The sequence below is a fragment of the Hakea prostrata genome, chromosome 5 (assembly GCF_041222555.1).
Source record: "Hakea prostrata isolate BN-2017 chromosome 5, UWA_Hpros_2, whole genome shotgun sequence".
NCBI classification, from domain to species: Eukaryota; Viridiplantae; Streptophyta; class Magnoliopsida; order Proteales; family Proteaceae; genus Hakea; species Hakea prostrata.
The window spans coordinates 12,362,721-12,383,414 of NC_142604.1; the positions used below are offsets into that span (position 1 = coordinate 12,362,721).

The 20,694-nt window shown below is 37.0% G+C and overlaps 1 protein-coding gene across 6 annotated transcripts; it reads right to left on the reverse strand.

The window, feature by feature from the left end:
* Nucleotides 1–459: 459 nt before the first annotated feature.
* On the reverse strand, nt 460–20,267 carry LOC149015191 (hyperosmolality-gated Ca2+ permeable channel 2.1-like). 6 transcript variants are annotated; one of them, XM_089155000.1, is made up of 12 exons: nt 19,774–20,026; nt 18,399–18,774; nt 16,874–17,020; nt 14,524–14,587; nt 13,851–14,057; nt 9,753–9,959; nt 6,219–6,517; nt 5,258–5,534; nt 4,328–4,606; nt 2,343–2,501; nt 1,938–2,069; nt 460–1,867 (listed from the first exon to the last, which is right to left on the reverse strand). In XM_089155000.1, the coding sequence occupies exons 2-12, from the start codon at nt 18,668–18,670 to the stop codon at nt 1,655–1,657; spliced, it is 2,256 nt and encodes a 751-aa protein (XP_089011126.1). In that variant the 5' UTR covers nt 18,671–18,774; nt 19,774–20,026; the 3' UTR covers nt 460–1,654. The 6 variants fall into 6 exon arrangements, with proteins under 6 accessions (XP_089011126.1, XP_089011124.1, XP_089011122.1 ...); XM_089154998.1 differs by lacking the exon at nt 19,774–20,026 and adding an exon at nt 20,076–20,267 and having other exon boundaries at nt 462–1,867; nt 2,268–2,501; XM_089154996.1 differs by lacking the exon at nt 19,774–20,026 and adding an exon at nt 20,033–20,267 and having other exon boundaries at nt 462–1,867; nt 2,268–2,501.
* Nucleotides 20,268–20,694: the final 427 nt, after the last annotated feature.

Sequence of the window (20,694 nt, forward strand, 5' to 3'; positions counted from 1 at the left end):
AATACGATAATTATTAAACTTTCATTAAAATAACCTACAAAGTGGAATGGTCATGCTGGCCCGTAGTCAAATGACTTAAATACTCAACCTAATGAAGGCCACCTTGGTCCGACCCTAACCCGTTACCCCTAAGCTTTCACTAATTTTTGAGGGTCCCCAATCTAGTCGTAGAGCGTGATTGAACATGTTTGCCAGTGCACAATAGTTGTTGCAAAATGCAAACCACCACAACGTCGCAAATTGCAAAAGCTACTAGCAAAGATCAGTGTCACGGATAGGTGTTTTGAGGAGTAAAACCTCCGCCATGGAAGAAAACTATGACAAGAACAACCTTTCCAACGTTTGGTAATTCTGCCAATAGTGGGTTAGTAAAGCGGTTTAAGGCCCAACCTCCCACGGGAAGGTCTTTGTTTGTAACAGAAAATAATAAAAATCAGACTCAAAATTCCATGGATTTCAAACCCTCAAGATTGTTAAGTAGATGCACTTTTGGGGTCTATTTGGTTACTTGAGTATGGAGATTTCAAAAATCTAGAGATTTCAAACCTACAGATTTCAAATTTATGGAGTCATGGTTCATAAAATTAACTGTTTGGTTAGCTTGAATCTTTGGAATGAAATTTGTAAATTCATCCTAAAAAAAATCTATGAAATCATGGTTCAAATGTTTAGCACTTTTATAATAGGGTCCTCATACCCATAAATCTACAGATTAACGTTTGATAGTCCCCATGTCCTAGATTTAAATCCTCTTTGCTCTTATATTTCTTGCATTGGACTATAGTATGCTCTTTGACTTGAGCATGAGATTGCTACAGACTTCCATGGACTATACCCAGCCTTGGTGGGGTTGTGTTGACAAGGCTAGTGCTCATAGTACCAATATTGCATAAGTCGAACTCAAAAGTCCGAACATTGCCTAGTAAGGGGGCACAAGGTCTCTACTACTGCATCCCCTCTTTTTTATCACCAAAAAGGAAATACTTAAAAGTATTACTTAATTGGCAAAAGACCAACATCTCATAGTATGAGGTCAAGAGTTCAAATCCATTCGAACTACGGACGAAGTCCCATCTTCTATTTAAATTATATGTCAAAAGCTACCTCCAAATTTGAGTCAAGATGCACATAAGCTGACCTAGGCAAACCTCAGTTCCTAACAGATTAAAAAGGAAAAAACATACAAAATCAAGAAAGTAGAAGAGTTTCCAATTGAATGCAACACCCCACCCCGACCATTCAATCCTTTTACTCTATTGTAGATGATATATCACCCGATAGCTGAAGTTCCATTCAGCAGTCAGGAAGGACAAGCCAAAAATAAAGTGAAATAAAAGACCTGTTGATCGTCCTCTTTCTCTTCCCTGTCCTCTTTGGCTTCTTTCTGATCCATGGCACAGCTATGTAGGGACTATTGCAAGACAGCGAGTTGAATTACTTTCATCCAGCACCATCTAAATAAAGGTGGAGAGGCATGAACCTATCAAAGAGACACTATACACAAGAATCATGGTAATGATCATTATCACTTGCTCTTCCAGGTGCAACGGATGGTCCATGCTTGGCCGAACTGGTTGACACCTTCTACTGAGAAGACAAGAAGCGACATTACATACACAGCAACTCAGTACTTCGTAGACTCCACAGAGAGAGATTATTGGCTCTTAGGAGTAGTAAAACCCGCCCTTATGTCTTCTGAGTCCCTGACGCTGTCCACATCTACAGAATGATCCGAGCCCTCGGCTTTGCATATATTAAGTGAATGTGAGTTCATTTGTGTCAGCTGACAGTAGGCTGACTGCAATTGTTGTTGTATCGCTTCCATCCGTACTCGGTGCCCAGAATTATGATTCTTTTCAATTAGAAGCTACATGAAACCACATCACTAAGGTGAGAAGATATATGTGCACACGCAAGAGAGATTGAGGGATTATTACCTCCATAGAAGGACACTTAAAAATGGGATTATGCAAGTCCTGTGTAAACTGACAGTATGCCGAATGTAGTTGTCGGTGAATCTCTGCCATCTGTCCATTTTGCTCATCTTGTTGGTCCATCTCAATGAGAACCTATATCAAATCGTACTTAATCAGTATGCAATGAGCATATGCTTGTGCATACCAACAGCTAGCCTTCTAAGACATGAATTTTGATTGAGCATTATGTATGTGTGTGTGTTCCTCTTTTTCTTTCTTTCTTTTCTTTTCTTTTTTTTTTTTTGGGGGGGGGGGGTGGTACAAGAGAGACAGAGATGATGATGATGTTACCTCTGCCGGAGGAATCTTAAAAATAAGATGAAAACGCCGCCTACAGTACTCATTAAATAGTAACGTGCATATTACCAGTGGAATGGTGAACCCTGATGCAATTGGAGAGCGTTTTAATCCAAAAACCCCAATAGCTATTATTTGCATCAGTACCATTGAGAAGATTATGGAATTGTGCACAATAGGCCAATACTGTCCACCAGTGTCATACCTTGTAAGATACACATTAAGAATCTGAAAGGCACATATGAAGGAGAATGTCAGGAGGAAATACATACAGATATATTTTTTTAATATCTTTCAGATGCTATGTAAGTGCAGTAAGAGTAATATCTTTCAAATGCTAGGTAAGTGTAGTAAGAGTAACATCACCGTGCCTCTTTAACTATATGAGAATGAAAATGGTTACCTTTGGCCTCATATCTAATATAATGACTTCAGGTGTGTTCCTACTACACTTTCAGGAGGAGGTATCTTGTGAGATCAAAAGTTCTATATGATTGCCTTTTCTTTTGGGAGGATGGAAATTTTTATTTTTTTTGGCCAAGGGAGGATGGAAATAATCCACGAAGAAAGAAACTGGTGAAGCCCGAATAATCTCAATTGATTACTATTAGAGGGCATCTCTCTTCTTTTCCCTTTTTTGTTTTCATTTTTGGTAGAATCTCTATTCTTTTCCTATGGGAAGGATGTAGTTACTTGTATGGCTTACAATATCCATGTAATATGGTTGTCCTGGCCGTTCTGTGAACTAATAAAGAACCAGACAAGCCAACTAATTATGGCCACAAGCTTTTCTTTGACATGGTTTAAACCCAGTACCAACAGACAACTTAGCCTTCCAATAAAATGAGATCAGATGCATAGATCTTTGCCTCCAATCAGTTCTGAGGTTATACCTAACACAGCTTAGTTTGCAATAAATATAAATAAATGCAAACCCATGTTTGGAAATAAATATATAGTTGAAAACTGGCCATCTAGAAATGTTTTGTGCTTCCTATCTGATTGTTTTGTTTGTATGCTTGTGTTCTCTTTCTTTCTTTCTTTCTTTCTCCAGTTCACATCTGGTTTGACTAAGGCTCTTTTTGGTATCAATTCTCATTCTCTATTATGCCTATTTAAAGAAATAAGTACAAGAATTCATTATTGGTCAAGAATGAAAAATGGTTTGGTGAATTTTGTCAAAAATAAATTATGGAATGAAAAATAAGTTTGGTGTCAAAATAAAAAATTATTAGTAAATAATAGTGAGTAAGTGATAAAAGAGGGAAAAAAGTATGGTTTTTATAAAAAAAAAAAAATTTAAATTTTTTTTTTAAAATGTGTGTATTGACTATTTTACCCTCATCTTAACCATAAAATTTTAAGTAAACTTGTGTATAAATGAAGAGAATGAAATTCGCACCATAATTCATAATAGACAAAAAATTCATTATGGATTTTGGAAGATTTTCGTTATAATTTTAAATAAAAATAAAACTGATAATAGATGCCAAACAATTTAAAATAATGAAAAAACCTCATAATAGGGAATGAGAATTGATACCAAAAAGAGCCTAAGTGATCTAATTCAGTTTCTAGAAGAAGATGTAGTATTTCAATCATGACACATTAGAATGGAAACAACAATCCTCCTGAAAAACATCTAAGGATATGTTTGGTCTCAAGGGTAATTAGAGGGAAGAGTGGTGGATATTTTCAAGCCTAAGAGACAAATTTTTACTGATCATTACCCCCATAAGAGCTTAGTCAGCCAACCACCACCTTGAGTCACTTAGGACTGAATCCAGATCCCCTTCAGCGGAGTACCTAGTTCTCAGATTTTCTTTGCAAAAATGATGGGAACGCCATTTTTATTACTACTTTTTCTAAAGATTTTCTCCATGCAACAAAAAGTGTCAGGCAAAAAAATACAATCTATTCCTTTCTTCTTCCTATCTTTTATCTGGGAAAGCATACAAAGAGAGCCTCAGTGTGCACAAATGCCAATTTTCTACAAGAATTTAAGACATGAATGATTACAAGAAAAAAAAGAGTTGTTTTGGGAGAAATCTCACCTGGTTACGATACACAAGATAGCCTAGAAAGAAGTATATCAGCAACAAAGGCAATATTAGAGGAGCCAGGATTGAACAAGTGAAGCCAAGAAGTACAAACAAAAGAACTCTTGGAACTTCTCTGTGGTGTGGAAAAGAGGGAGCACTGAAGAACAAAATTTTGTCATTTCTCAGTATGTATCTACAGAACAGGCTGCAGATAAGACCAAAAATTTGCACAACTTCCCAGGCCAAACCTGCCCAACCTGATGTTAAAACATATGTTGTGAAGAAGGCAGCCTGTCAAAATTTAAGAATAATTAAATGTTTATATCGAAAATGAAGCATTAAACTTCGCTAATATATAAAAGAAAACTAGATGACTCAAGTAGAGCACTAGGAGCCCTTCATAAAGCTAAGATCTGGTCCCATATGATTCTTCAGTAAAACAAAAATAAAGAAATGGCCCCATATGATTATGCTATGTGGGAAAGTAACTAGGGCAGAAAGCAAATACTCAGAAAAATGTTATCTAATAAAATTACATGCTGGATTTCTATAAAAGGAAGCACAGTTACCAGAGCTTAAAGTATATAGTTTGTCATACATGTTTTGACGAGTGTGAAAACAGAAGTTAATGCATGTACATCAAAAAGTAAAAAACCAGAGAAACAGGAGAAATCAGAGAACTAAAGAAGGAAATGTTTTTCAGAATCTTCCTGAAGTCACAAAATAAGCCAGAACTACCTATGATTATTTTTTGTATTTTTGAAAATTTAAAATGTGATCTACACGACTGAAATGCCGCCAAAAACAAAATTCACTGAATTCTATACTTCTTGGTTAACTATTTTCCACAGTTGTATGTAACGGCTTCTAAAACCAGCACAAATCAATGTGACAAGGGTAAATAACCATTTAATTTGATCACAAATCAGAAGAAATAATCACCTGCCTTGTCACAGATGAAGCAAGTTCAGCAGGTATGGTCCTTGGATTAGAGAAGATATTCAGCTGGCTAATGATAGATCCAGAGAAAACATTAACAAAGAAAACATTCCAGATTGTGAAGTATAGGACTTTACAGCAGGCACTCCTTTTCCTGCCACTATGCGATATTGATCCTTCCAAAGCCGAAAATGACATCATCAACGGAGGAACAGCATACAAAGACAACAGCAATATGACACTTGGTACATAGCCTGTAACCACCTGACTGACATATTTCCTGCATGGAAGGTAAGGTAAACTATTCACAAAGGTATGCCTTTCTACAAGAAATCAGCATATTACAACTTATTCTTGTACATGATTTCCCTTAATGTCTAAAGCATATAGAGTTAGAGAACAAGATCTTTTGCGGAGGCATACTAGAAAGTGCAGCAATACATTACACAAGTCATCAAATTATTAATAATGAAATAAGTAATCTGCAAGAATCTTTGTACTAAAAGAGAGACCATAATCCCAGTTGCCTCAACGGCTCAACCACCCAACCCACCCAAAAAAATGAAATAAAATAAAGGATAAAGGATAAAGGAAAAGTATTGCTACATAAGTGATGTTAAACAAAATTTACACAAACAGATTCTTCTAGCCCGCTGAATTTCAGCGAAAATAAAAATTTTCCTGTCAGCATATTTAGTTATTGGCAAATCCAAACCAAAAATTCTACTTGAGCTTTTAGATAAGAATAAATTAACAACATTAATGCATCATTTTAGTTGCTACCAGTGCATTGAGAACTTGATTTTGAAGTCTGATACCAATACCCTGATATCTAGTTTGCGAAGCAGACTTGATTTTGAAGTCTGATACCAATACCCTAATATCTAGTTTGCGAAGCAGACAAGGATTTGGAAAGAAACATTGGTAAACTGAAAGGCTTTATCAGTGTGAGAAAAATACTTACTTTTTCAGAATACCTCTCAGAAATGGTAACTTTTGCTGCAGCCTATCTAGCTGGGTCAGTGTTTGCACAAGTGCGACAGGAAGAAGAAACACAACAGTGAACGCCAAGGAAGCCAAAAGGGTTGCTAAACGACGAAGCCAAAGCTGCCGATAGTGGATGCTAAGATTTGACCAATATACATCTTCTGGTTCTGGAGCCATGTCGGTAACCCATAACATGGGATTTGAAGTTTGAAGGACACGTGAAGCCACAACAGCCGCATAACGAGTTCTGAAGAAAACAAAAGCAGAACCACATTCCTGCATGAAAGAGATGACGTACTTCAGGCTCAAAAGATAATCACAAAGATATGCTTAGTTAAGTGCATTCCTTGGAACAAAATACAAAGTTTTTGTTTTTGCTGTAATATCACAGAAACATGCTTAATCATGTACATTTACCTGGGTATATCTCCTTCGAACTAAATATAATGTCCTTTTTTACGTTTTAATACAGGGTAAAGTTTTTTTTTTTTTATTTAAATTCTGACAAGGGTATCGTTTCCTTGAGCCTATTCTAGAATATTTCTCATATTACTATAAATAAATAAAGAGATTCCTCGACATAAGCCATTTTTCCCAATCTCAACATCTTGTTTTCGATCGTTTCATAATATATGGTTTGGATTCAGTTCATTGCCCAAGTTCGTGCCTTGTGCAGTGATAATGGGACAGTGTATATAGATGGCCCCTTCCTCTAGGTATATTGATGTCAACAGGATTTCTTTCACAAACTTCTTGTGTTCAGACCCCAAAGCAAAATGGTATCCTGAAAGGAATGACCAGTAATATTTACCATCAAGTCCCAAAGCTTTATTGAGGGTATGCCATGTTGCTTGCTGCCTTTCTCAATAACAGGGTACCCTCTTCTGTTCTAGACCTTAAGACTCCAGTAAGTCAGCTCTCCAACCCTACTCTTGCTTTACATATTCCTCCCAGTCTTTGCTATTTTGCTTAAAACTCCTCTCCAGAACCTTGGGGCTTTCAGGTGTATTTTTCTGTACTCAGCAATGCAAAAAGTGTTTTGATGCAATCATCCCCCCTTCTAGGAAGCTGTCTATTACCATGGAAGTCACCTTTCATGAGGATCACCATTCGATGTGCCATCTTTCAGGGGAAGAGTAATCTTTTGAGCAAGGCATGCCTCCAAGTGAATGTTCCATCTCTCAGAGAAAGAAGTATACCTTAGACCTTCTTGAGAAGACAGGAATGCTTGGGTGGAAATGCCTTGATTCTCCCATTAAAGTCAACCACAAACTGAGCAGCCAGATGGTGACTCTGTAGACAAAGAGAGATACCAGTACCTTGTTGGAAGACTCATCTCTCTCTCCTGCACTAGACCAAACATTGAGTTTCTCTGGAATTTGTCAGCTGATTTCTTCATAACACCAAAGACTCCCCACCCTGAAGTAATATACAGAACTCTTCAGCATTTAAAGTTGGTTCTAAGAAAGAATTGTACTCTCAAACAATGGAACCTAAAGTTGGAATCCTTTACAAATGCTGACTTGGCTGGCTCTATTAATGACCAAAGATACACTTCAGAATACTAAACATTCCTTGAAGAAGAAAGAAACAATTTTTTGTGTCTAAATCAAATACTAAGGCAGAATATAGGGCAAAAGCATAGGGATTTGGAAACTCATTTGGTTAAAGAAACTACTCCATGATCTGGGAATAGCACCAAAAGGGCCTATGAACCTCTACTGTGCAAACAAGGTTAAATCAGTATAGCTCATAATCCAGTCCGGTTCCTAAAAGTTTTGGCTTGGCAGATACTGCATCAAAAAATTGAATTAGTATTAATAAGGAGAATTTCTGCTTTTAACCAAAGGGCACCAACCAATGCACTACTTTATCGCCATCGTTTAATTTCCTACTGTATATTATTTCATGTGAATTCTTTTTCCGTTTGATCTTGGGTACGCTTTTAAAAGTTATGGCCAATAATTCCTTGTCTCACTTCTTCCTGATAGATTTCTGATTTCAACAGCACAAAAAGTTAGATTCCCTAAAAAAATTTCATTTCATTAACCTATTTAGATATAACACCATATGAATTATAGTGAACAAGGACTTCTTAAATTCTTCCACCCTTCCTTTTAGGAAGAAGCTAAAAATTTGTGGGCTGGTGATTTTGGTTGAACAAATTTTGAGTTCTATAGTTCTTTTAATTCTCTGTTTGTTTCAGTGTAAAATTTTACACAAAATGTTCACTTCAAAAAGTTCTGTTAAGATTTGCGCAAGGATTGGATGGCTGTAGTCTGGAGTTTCCTTTTTTCAGACTTTTTATTTTTTGTACTTCCTATTTCTGGTTGTTTCTATTTTGGACAGAATATTCTGTCATATTATTTTGTCCTCTTCCTGTAGTTTTTTTTTTCCCTTTTTTAGAGGACCGAATTACTTGTCCTGCAAGATTGTAATTTGAGAATTGAAGTCTATAAATAAAGAGCCTCTAATTCTGGGAAATTAATCCAGAATCACAGGTTGCTGTAGGTGGAAAAATAAATATATAGATAAAACTTTCTACATATAAAATTCGAGATTTACAAACTAAAATTACTGCAGAAAATTTTAACATTGAAACTAACGGACCCCCCTAAAAGCTGGGGTGGGGGGGGGGGAGGAGAACTAATTGACAGAAAGAAATAAAAGGTTTGGATAAAGTAGAGCTTGGAATTCAGGGGAAGAAAGAATCAATGATGACAAGAAATGATTTCCTCTACACAATTGAAGAGGAGAAACTGTTGGCAGGAAGCATAGGAATTAATAACACATTAGTGATGAAAGTCAAGACACCCCATGGATTAAAAAGATGAATAGCTTCTCTTCCACAATTTCTAACACGAGGAAAAATCTGGCAAAATTTGATGCTCAGGGAAGCAACAACTGAGCATCCATGGTACCAAAAGAAGGAAAGATGATCACATATCACATCACATCTGGCTACAGTGAAATAGGATCAGGACTTGTATGCATCACCTTACACCTTACTCTATTGCAAGAAGCAAAAGGTTATTCTGCAAATTGTTAACCATGATTTTGAACTTTGAGAAAGTCAGAGAATATTGAAGGAGTCCTAGTTGTAGTAGGATATATCCAACTACCAATAGTAGGAGACTAATGGTGAATCATCTCCATGATCTACGATTTATGGTTCAGACATTCGAACCATGGAAGATATAAATAATCGTTGCCAAAGTAGCCAGTAAGGAGACATTAATCAAGTATTAATAACTGGCACTCTCAAAAAGGGGGGGGGGGGAATAATATTCTTAGTAGTCACACTTGACAAGGGAGATTAGAATCAATCAAAAATTCATTCAATCAGGAAATCAATGTGAAGCAAATCACAACAGTGTATGAAGAACATAATTATAAAATCACACACTAGTAATGCTAACTGATAAGAAATAACAGGATGACTTATTTAAACTACATTACCCAAAAAAAAGAAGAAGAAAACTTATTTAAACTCCAACTATGAGAATGTAACCTTGTCTTTTATGCTTGAATCCAAATGTTTAATCTTAGGTATCTCCTTTGGAAGCTCCTCCAAATTCTCAGGTTCACCAGATATCATCTTGAAAAGATCTAAGGTTCCTCCACCAAGGCCACATCTTAAGAAACTTGGTCGACAAGTCTGCCGAATAGAGTGTGATCCATAGCTGTGAAGCATCTTATACAACTTCTCTACATCTCTCTGCAAACAGAAAAATGAGAAATGGCCAGAATAATTAATTTCACATAACAAAAGAGAAATGAAAAAGTGTCATTTCGATCACATGGCAAACCTGGAAGTCAACCACTTCACTACAAAAAAACTAGGATAGATTACAAGGAAAAAAGCAAATGAAAACTGGCTAAATCGTATTTACATGAAAGCATTAGCTTCAGACCATTTCAAAAGATGGACAAGTTCAAAAATCTATCACCGCTTACTAATTATTAAGCAGTACTTTCTGTGACTAGTTATTAGGCCTTTTTAATTCTAGGATAGAAGTGACACATTTAATTTCTGGTTGCTTTTTATTTTTTATTTGTTAATTGTGCAGTAGTGGCATTAGCAAGTAGAAGCCTTCTGCACCAGGTTCGCTCTTTTTTATGTTACTAGGTATTGTTAGAGCTATCTCCAATAGTTGAGTCATGTTCAGTGTCTTGAGAGTCTTAAAATTGGTTTAATAAGCTGAAGTGAAACGCTTAAGAATGATGTCATAAACCATGAGCCCCTTTTCTTTATTCTAATATATTTAGTTGTACTTTGTAGTAAGGCAGTGACTATAAGGATGGATAACAGACTAGAAAATGAGTTTTAAGAACTTTTCTTGAAAAAATTTGGAAGCTTGTAGTGATGTGCCCAGCCTCGGCCATGCCCGTTATTTGCTTCTTGTTGGCTATAATTTTGATGCAAAGCCACCCTAATTAGAGATCTCAGATCTCCTGTTCAGCTCCAGAAGCCCATAGCCTTGCCTCCCAGCAGCATTTCAAGTCATTACTATTTTTTTTTTTTTTTTTTTTAATACTGTTAATAATCTCCAGTTGGAAGTGGAAAACTTGAATGTTGCCAAACTGTTGAGGATGCATACTTGTCCCTTGGTCCTTTTTTATTTTTAGTATTTTTATTCCTGTAAACAGCCCATGATTTGGCTGATTGAGTCATATTAGGAGTTGTATAAGCTATTGAGTGGTTTTATGAATTGTTAGTAGTTGAGTTAGTCACAGCCTCCAAGCAGAGAAGGCTAATGTCTAGATTTTTCAAGAATTCTTTTGTGGTTTCCCATGGCTGGTTTGCCTCAACAGGAGTTTTACCTTATTTTCATTGGTTTTTCTGATTCTATTCTCTCATCATGATAGATACATCAACTGCTGGTCAAGGTCTGTTTATGTTGCTTGGTCGTGATCTCACACGACATCCTCTCGCTACCTCTTTGAGAACCAAGTGACACTGGTTCTTTTCAAGTTCGATGGGTTTCGAATAATGCTATAGTATTGCTGTTACAGCTGCACCCTATGCAACAGACTAGTGCTTTCTTATTGTTGGACACTGCTTCTCAAGTATGGAGTGCTGCAATAAAAACCCATGGTGAAGTGGGGAATGCTCAGGTATATGATACAAGGCAAAAGGTTTATGCAACTACCCAACAAGAGACATCCATCTCAAGATGTTAAGAACCCCTCAAGGTCTATGGTGGCAGTTAGATCATTACTCTGATTTTCAGGCTGCTACTACAACTGACATTGCTGCATACTGCAAACATATGGAGAAAATTGTGTGTCTATGAAGTCTAGGGCAGTCCTATACATTGGTACACAATGAAGAGACCCATATGACTGATATACTACATACTCTACTCTCTGTCTGTCTGTCTGCCTGCTGGACAGGTAGGCGTTAACAGCTAATACAAAAGAGTAAGAAATAACCTGTTGTGGCTAGGTCCCTCTAGGATGTTACTCCATAAAGGCCATACGCAATATGGGTAAAATAATAAGGTCTGATAGGGACAATTCCAGACATGGAAAGAGATCTCGTTCTCACCTACATGGAAAGTAGTTTATTAGGAATGAGATTTGTTAGGATTGTGTCAAGATTACATTAAAAGAGATATGAGATCAATTCTATACATGGAAGGAGATCTCATTCTCACCTACATGGAAAATAGTTTGCCAGGATTAAGATTTGTTGTGATTATGTCAAGGTTATATTAAGGGAAAGAGAGGGATTAGAAAAAAAAGGAAGGGGGAGGGGGAATTAATTAAGTGTTTAATTTCGGCAAGCTTGCTGCAGTATGGGAAAGACCCTTGGGGCATTTTGGAGAGTGTATTCAGGTCTGGGGAGTTTTGTAATGGAGTCAAATTGCTGAGTTCAATGCTTTGGTTATCTTATCTTCAGATCTTGTTTATGCAAAAATTGGGTGCTCTGAGTGTGAGTTTGATTGATCAGTTTAAGGCTCAAGACAAGGGTCCTAACAGTCCAGTACAGATGCTGAATTTTGAGCACAGATAATGGAGTTCATAGATTCGTATGGTTAAGATGATTCGTCTAAGTTGGGATTTGACATCAAGAAAGCTATGCAGCTTTACTGTGATAGCAAAGCTGCTATAAAAATTGATCATGGTTCCATGCAACATGACCAAAGAAGCATCAAAGTAGAGCAACATCTCATCAAGATGAAGATTGATTCTGGTTCCAATTGTAACACATTATGAAGACATATCTTCACCAAAGATGAATGCCTCACCAGTCCAATATCATTCTTTCTTTCTTTTCTTTTCTTTTCTTCTTTCTTTTTTTTTTTGGGGTGGAAAGCTGAGATTTATTGAAACCGAAAACTCCTAGGGAAAGTACAACCAACAGCAACAAATAAAAGATTCCAGAAAACACAAGGGAGGGGGGGGGAAGACAAGTGAAAATCAGAGATTTGAAAAGAAGCCACTAAATTAGCCAAATGATCTGCTACCGAGTTTCCTTCACGGAGAGTACGTATCCAGACCAAATGGAAGAAGTTACAGGACAGAGTAAGGATGTCTTCAATAGTCCTCCTTATTTTCCAAGGTGATTCAGCAAGTGGTGACTGTGAAGCGAAGAAATCTATGAGGAAAGCATTATCTCCTTCAATAATGATACATTTACAACGTTGTTCTACTGATACAGAGAGGGCTTCTCTAATGTTCGATATCTTTTTGGGATAGCTGTGAATGTAGGAAATTTATTCTCCAGCATGACAAGGGACATAAATCAACTCCATCCCACATGGTTGCACATATCTTCTCTTCTCCTACTGCTATTCTCTTCTTACCCCTTACTTTCTTGTTTGTTCTCTTAATTCAGCCCTTGATTGATTTCTAGCTCCAATTTGAGCATGAGTGATATCTACGGTCCAGGTTGAGGGGGCACATAAGGTAGCTGTTTCTTCTGTAGGGGTATTACTGTAGTGGGCTTTTAGTCTTCTGCCCTTGAGTGTAATGTAGACTTAAGTCTTTCTTAAGTTGTGAGCCCAAGTTCCTACTGGTAATTTATGCCCTCTATATTAGTGTATCAACTCCCCCACACACCCCCCCCCCCAAAAAAAAAATCCTGATTTGAGTGTTCTGTCATTCTCTAAAACCATGGGCAGTACTGCTTATCCTCTCGTCTCTTGTTTTCTCTTTCTTATGACTAGGTCCTGAGTCAGGGTTTGCTCTTGTTACAAATGCGGCCTTGGCAGTCTCTAGCAAAGCTAAAAGAGAAAAAGGAGTCCTAGCCATTTTGTATGGATCAAAAGAAAAGAGTTGCCCTCAATTTAGCAATTACAACAACTTTGCTCAAGATCCATATGTACTCTCAAACAAAGCCATTTACATGCTTCTCAAAGAGTTCAAATCATCTAAATTTTAAATTCAAAGCTAGAACCAAGGAAATTCTGACAGAGATTCCAACATGGCATTAACGCAAACAAGCATGACCTATTGCATGCTTAAATAGTGACATGTTCAAGGAATATCATGAAAAGTAAGAAATAAGGAAAGAATACAAAATTAGAAACACAAGTACATAGCACAAACAACTAATGCATTAAGACTTAAAAAGTAACAGAAGCTTTGCGTTACTGCATACCATCAGCTTTTGAACTGTTCCAGACCGATAAACGATTTGGTGAGATAGGTAGGTTGATGCATGATATTTTGTGAAGAAATTCTTCACTATATCACTGTATGATTCTTCTGGAGACCTTGGAATGGAACGAACAAGAACTGAAAATTGACTTGGGTTGGAAGATCGAGTGGTATGTTCCAACCTAAATTTAGCAATTCTCTTGTACTCCTGATGAAGTGAAAAAGAAACAAAAATAAATCTCTATCATTCAAGAACTTAAAATATAAACCCAACTAGATAAGATTATCCTGTCTCCCATGTAATTCTGCCATGCTACAGGATGATGTAGCAATTCTAACCACTGTCTAAAAGCAAAATATGTGGATTGTCCATGGGTCAAATTTCGGACTCAAATTCAATCAATTCCCTTGCATCTATCTTCAGCTATCCATGTATTGGCACATACCCTCCAATAGTCATATTATTGACCTGGATTTTCAAAGCTTTTCCCTTGGTTAGTTCCAATTTAGCTGAAACTTAATAGGTGCACAGGGAAACTCAGATATATTTATCCACAAAAATAGGCCGCATCCAACATGTCGTATGACAGAACTTTGAGTCTCTTAGATAATCTTACTCCATTCTGCCAACTAAATAAACTTCACCAAAATTCAAGCAAAGGGCATATGCTTACGATGTAAAGAAGAATGCAAGCTGAACAAGATATGATGTACAGTGCAAGACAATGGGCCCAAAGCCTGAAACAGTAAGATCAGATGAGGAAAATCAAATAAACATACAAGAACAGACAGACCAAAGCAAAATAAATATTGTTCCTCGTGTTAAATATATGCATAGAACAAAATCAAAGATTATGAAAATGAAAGGCGCAGGAAAGAAATTAGCGTCTTCTTCCACTGGTGGAGCAGAGAAGGGGCCTACGAAGATAACAGCATAAGAATAGCGTCTGACTTTGACTAGGACACAGAACAGAGAAGTTCTTCCGTGCTGAAAAATCTGAGTGACCACGTCAGAGATCTTGTTTGCCGACATTGGTGTTTTCTGAACCAGGTATGAGGCCAATGATTCGTTTTCTTTTGTCACTGCTTCTTGCTCTCTTCTTCTCTTCTGGATATTTCCTTTTCTTTTTTCTTCTTTTTTCTGGTTCTGTCGGAACACGAGTAGGATGGGGTTGATGAATTTTAAAGTGGAGAAATTGGAGGAGGTTGGGGACTGCCACTGAAATCAACAATTTTCTGTTTGGTCTCTCTAGAAACAACTGTCTTTATCTGCTTTTTTCCTTTTTGGGACTCTTGTTACTTCTCAGAACAGTAATGAAGAGAAGGATCGGGAAGAAAAAATAACTGATGGAGAAGGAAAAGGTACTTTAGCTCTGATATCAAGCTGGTGGCTGGACTCTAGGGAGCAGGGGAAAGGGGACAAGCACACACTTCTTAAAGAAACACAACTTACAATTTAATGATCTCTGTCTGTAACTGGGTTACAAGCATGCAGTTAAATAAAAAACAGCTACTAGCCTTATTGCCTGTTGGACTATGATATTAAAATTAAAGAACAACTCAAATTCTAAATCTAAATTATTCCTATGTAGGGAACCCAAAGCAAATAGTATGCTAAATAAATAAAACCACTACCAACCCTTGTTGGAACCAGAAACCATAGACTGGCTCTTCTTAAATCTAGCATACCAGTCCAACCAATCAAGCGTAGTGCATCAATCCACATCATGGTTCAAGAATACTTTACTTTCAACTTAGGTTGAAATGAAACTGCAATGTTTTGACCAAAAATTTTTAGTTTTGGTTTTACCGAGAGTTTGTATCTTTTCGGTTTCAAGCTCTGCCAAAATGGTAGATTCATTTGATTCAAATACCAATCTTGGTCAACCAGGCCGCTTTTTTTATTCATTTCAACATATTTTTATCAAACCCTGCAAATTTGACACCAACACTTGCTTCTGAGTTCTTTGTTTTTTTTAAACCCATTTTGGAACAATATATCGAACCCTCTAAAAATAACACATCTATAGAGAAGATTTCAAGCACTGAAGCTAGATTTCCTGAAGATTCACAAGTTAGCATATACCATTTATCAAGGAAGTCAATTTTTGCATAAAATGAGGTAAACACGCAGTGGTTTGGCTTCAATTTTTTACAAGTTAGATATTATAGGACAGCATACAATATCATGAAGTTAGATTAGTGGCTAACAGAATGGCTGTCCGCCTATGGAGTTATAGTTGCAACACTTGTCTTGAACATGCATGTGTTAGTTATGTAAGGGGTTATATTCTTAGTTCATACATAATTCAGTTTACGTATTTCTGTTTTCTTTTCTAATGCCAGGAAAATTGTTCGCAAAAGCTGTATTACCACTACCTGAACCGGGTCTACTCTTAACTTTTAAGGGCTTTAGGTCCCACAGCACACCTGTTGATGCTGGTAGCTGATGATCAGTGATCATTGATAATGTATACTAAGGGTACCTTTCACTGAGTGGGCAAGCTGGACATATTCTGCAAGAAGACCACCGGTTGATCCTACCGGCCATCCGGTATTGATTTTTGTTTTATTAACCCCAATTGGCATTCAATATCACCAGGACCACCTACTACACAATATCTTCTTCTGCTTCATGAACCACTACATTGTGGGACCCAATTAATACCATTTACACCTTACAGGATTAAGATGGTGAATCTACCCATCTAATAAATGGCTTAATGTCATTTGATTTAATAAAGATACCAACAAAGTCCAAAGAGTTGGCTAAGTTGGCAAGGACCAACACCTCATTGTTAAGAGGTCATGAGTTCAAATCTCCTCGTGGCCTATACCTCCTCACCCCCATCCATCTTAGATATATAAGCTCCCTATTCACTACAAGAAAAGGAGGAAAAGAAAGAAAGACACAAGAAAGTGGCACTAAATTAAGGACAAATCCAACCATGACCTAGCAGGTTATGTCCACAAATAGAATAGCTGCAGCTTGAAAATCAAATTAATCATGTAACTCTGACATACCATCGGGATCCTTCCTGAACATTCCCAATGGTAAATACATCCAGAGACTCGGAGGGGATGTTCAAATGATGCATTTCTTTCCCATAATAATTTAATGGAAGGACTAGTAGCATGCAAATGACAGCAGCAATAGAGAACACTCGGATACTGCAGAAAATTAATGATAGCCATGTCAGTAAAATTCAGAACAGTAAAGCTACAAGCGAAAATTAAGAGGACAATGCAATGGCAAAGGGGAAAGAAAAATATGTCAACATATACAAGAATCCACTCAAAATGATAAATTTCCTCCACAAGGTACAACAGTTAGGCTTACAGAGTTCTCAAGAAACATTTCTGAGTTCTGAATCTTCCAACATATAGAGAATTTGAAAATTGTAAAAAAGAAAAACTACTTGATTTTGTATTATGGGAGTTGGAAAAATCACTAGACACAATACCAATTGAAGGTTGAATGAATATGCGCTTTCTTAACTAGATACGTATTCCTCATCCCATAAATTTCTTAACCACGACTTTCTACTATCCACAGCTTTCTATTTACTAACACAATCAGTATTGTTATCCCCTACCAATTCCTTTTCACTTTAACACAAGGCAAACTTTACAGAATGGTAATTTAAGAACAGTTTCAGCAACTGATCTTATGTCAATGAGACATTAGTCTGCTTTATTTTCAATAAATTATGATGAGTACAATACACCAAAGTACTCTTAGGGAAACATAGACAAAACCGTATGGAGAATTCTACCCTTGTATCCATACTTCAACAGATATACTTAGACCTGAGCAATTACCATAGAACCATCACTTACCCCCGCTCACTTGAGAGCATTTTAACTCCAAAGTAGATTGAATCATTAGTCAGAAGTTGGGCTACTTCTTTAATGTTGTGATTCATATTCCAGAATATGTATGGCTTCCCCAAAGCAAAATATCACTTAAACATATCTCCTGACTGGGAATGGGAAGACTTCAATGTTGCCTTTGACACTAACAGTCAAAATGTCCCTTAGCCTTACCAAATGATACAGATAACAACGTTGCATCCAACAAGCACCTACATTGCTACATCCTACATCAGAACCCTGAAAATCCAGTCACTGAGATTACCCTAAAGGTCTCATTCAAATATAGAACTTAAGATTCAGAAAGAAGAATTGCACCAAGTATCATTTATGACTAACTGAAAATTGCCAATGATACCAGTACCTTATTAAGAAACAGAATCACAGGACGATAAGAAGTGAAAATCATTTCTATACACTTAAAATAGGTTCCACCAATAATTTGCTCTTACTTTAAGGATAAATAGAAATAAAATGATCCTTATCAATCAATCAAATGTACAGTAACAGAACTGCACAACTTTTCAATGTAAGGATGGCTTAATAAGTGGTTACTTCAAATGGAACCTCTAACACAACCGATAAGAGGTTAAGCATATAGATCAAACAAACATATCTAAAAAATATTTATGTACGACCTTCAACCTTCTAAAACATTCAGGAAGGTAAGACATACCTGAAAACAAATATCCTCAAGAAGACCACAGCATCTAACCCTGTACTTGCCAAAATCTCTTCTTCTTTAGTTTCCCATGCCTTGACAATCCAACTAGGGGAAGGTACAAATCTCTCAAAGGTTCTTTGTTCAAATTTCTCATGGGCAACCCTCCCGCCAAAGTAGAGACTCACGAGGCCTGGTTGTTTTCTTAAAACAGAATATAGTGAAAAGAGTAGCACACACACGCCTATATTGATGCCAGCAGAAGTCAAAAGAGCAGAAAGTTTCATCTCTGCATGCTATAAATGAAAAAATGCAGGTATCATTATGCCAAGGATAGACCACGGGATCTTCTGAGTTTTCTCCTTGTGCTTAGGAAAGTTTGAAAGGGACGCTGCAGCAGAAGAGAAGTACCATGGAGAATTTATAAGTTTGCATGCTAATATTGAAAATTTATAAGTTTGCAGGCTAACTTTTTTTTTTTTTTTTTTTTTTTTTTTGGGGGGGGGGGGGGGGGGGCGCAAAATCTTCTGAAATTATGTTTCAAAATGTTCGAAGTTTGGGTTGTATGCAAATACGAGACACCAAACAGGAAACAGAAAGCTTAATAGGTTTAACCCCAACCATGTAACACTTGATTTAGAAAAGAAAGTTAATATTTTATTTCAAACCCTTAACAAAGAGAGACAGGTGGAACAACTCCTATTGATAGGTACATTTCATTCATCCAGCAGCAGTCGGGCCATATGGCAAACTAGCCCCTCCCAAGCATGGAAATGGAGCGAAGTTACTCGAGTGATCTCATTTCATCACTTCCCCCTTTCATTCCCACCATATATTATCCAATTAATTATCAATCAAAAAGGCGTTCATCAAATTCGTTCTGCAAGGCTACTGAATTCCCGAATAACATTTTGCAACCAGAAAGATCATTCACCACGTAAGAAAGGAAACAGGCGATTGATTCAATATAGCAACCGACAAATTACAGGAAAAGAAATACTTAAATTCTAAAGTTTGCATAACGTGAGCTCTATTGCAGGCATAGATCATAAGAACTAGTAGAAAAACATCAACAAGAGAAGAGAAAAGCAAGTACTTTATCACCAATGCATGTAGAAGAAAGAAATTAAGTGTTCCACCACCATCTTAATCATTATAATACGAACATAAGGTGATGGAAAAAACGCTGCCGAAGAAACTAAACTGCAGCAACCGATGCTAATGATGCGAGATAATCAAAAATAAAATAGACATGGAAGCATCAAAACCATTGCAGGATCAAACATAGGAAAAGAGTTCCGCACTGGACTGAGAAGAGATCCAGATATCATAAAACGAGCTCAAAATTCAATTGAAAATTTTAAATAGGAAGTGATTTATCAAAACTTACCTTCAAGGCTAACAATATAGAACGGAAGAACTCATCAGAGAAGAAACAGAGGAATGAGAAACTTAAAGCGAAATCACAGTCGGAAGAAAGCGAAGTAGAACTTCAATGAGAAGTAATGGGAAGCGATAAATGTGCAAATTAGACATCGACATCAACTATTTTACCGCTCATTTCAACTTCACAAAGAATCATCATCATTTGAAAAGCACAAAAAAAAGGAAGAAATTGAACCCTAGTAAAGGCGGAAAAGAAGTTTTACACGCAAACGCAATTGCTCTCAGTATCAAGGCGCAGAAGCTGACATGTCTCATTGTGATTAGCATGACGGTTCCCCATCAAATCTTCCGAACACGTGGACTGTCACGTGATTGCCAGCTCATCGTTCCAAACATTGTTGGTGTAACGGCCACCAACCGCTCGAGAACGGACTATTCGGACGATTAGAACCTACTAGATCCGCAAGAGTTATCCGGGCGAAGCTCGCGAGAAAACGAAGGAATCACGCGAGCCTCCGTATTAAATTGCCTGGAACCGACAATTCACCTAAAGCCACGTGTACAGCTCACATAAGATTTCTTGTTATATTGTTCTTTTTTCAGTAAGATTTCTTGTTATATCATCCTGTGGTTACTTCTAGAATTTTGTATTCTCGCATCGGTGTTGGTTTGGATGGCGATATGGCGCCACACGCGGAACGCTTGGCCGACGGCGTCGTGCTCGCGGCGTCGGCAGAATGATTTCACATGTGAGAAAAATAAAGAGAAAAATAAAGAGAAAAATAAAATATGAGAAAAGAAAGAAGAAGATTCACATGCACAATTCCATAGAACTAGCTGGCCCATGTTTCTAGCATACATCATGATTTACAACCGTTGGACAACAATTGATAAATTTGATGGTGCATCTTTACATCAAGGGACA

Excerpts from the sequence above, each read along its gene's own strand:
- LOC149015191 (XM_089154998.1), bottom strand. The coding sequence starts at position 18,670 with ATGAAACTTTCTGCTCTTTTGACTTCTGCTGGCATCAATATAGGCGTG. Across the intron at positions 14,588-16,873 it reads GTTCAGGAAGGATCCCGATG|GCTTTGGGCCCATTGTCTTG; the intron begins GTATGTCAGAGT and ends TTACTGTTTCAG. Across the intron at positions 5,535-6,218 it reads CTGAGAGGTATTCTGAAAAA|GAAATATGTCAGTCAGGTGG; the intron begins GTAAGTATTTTT and ends CCTTCCATGCAG.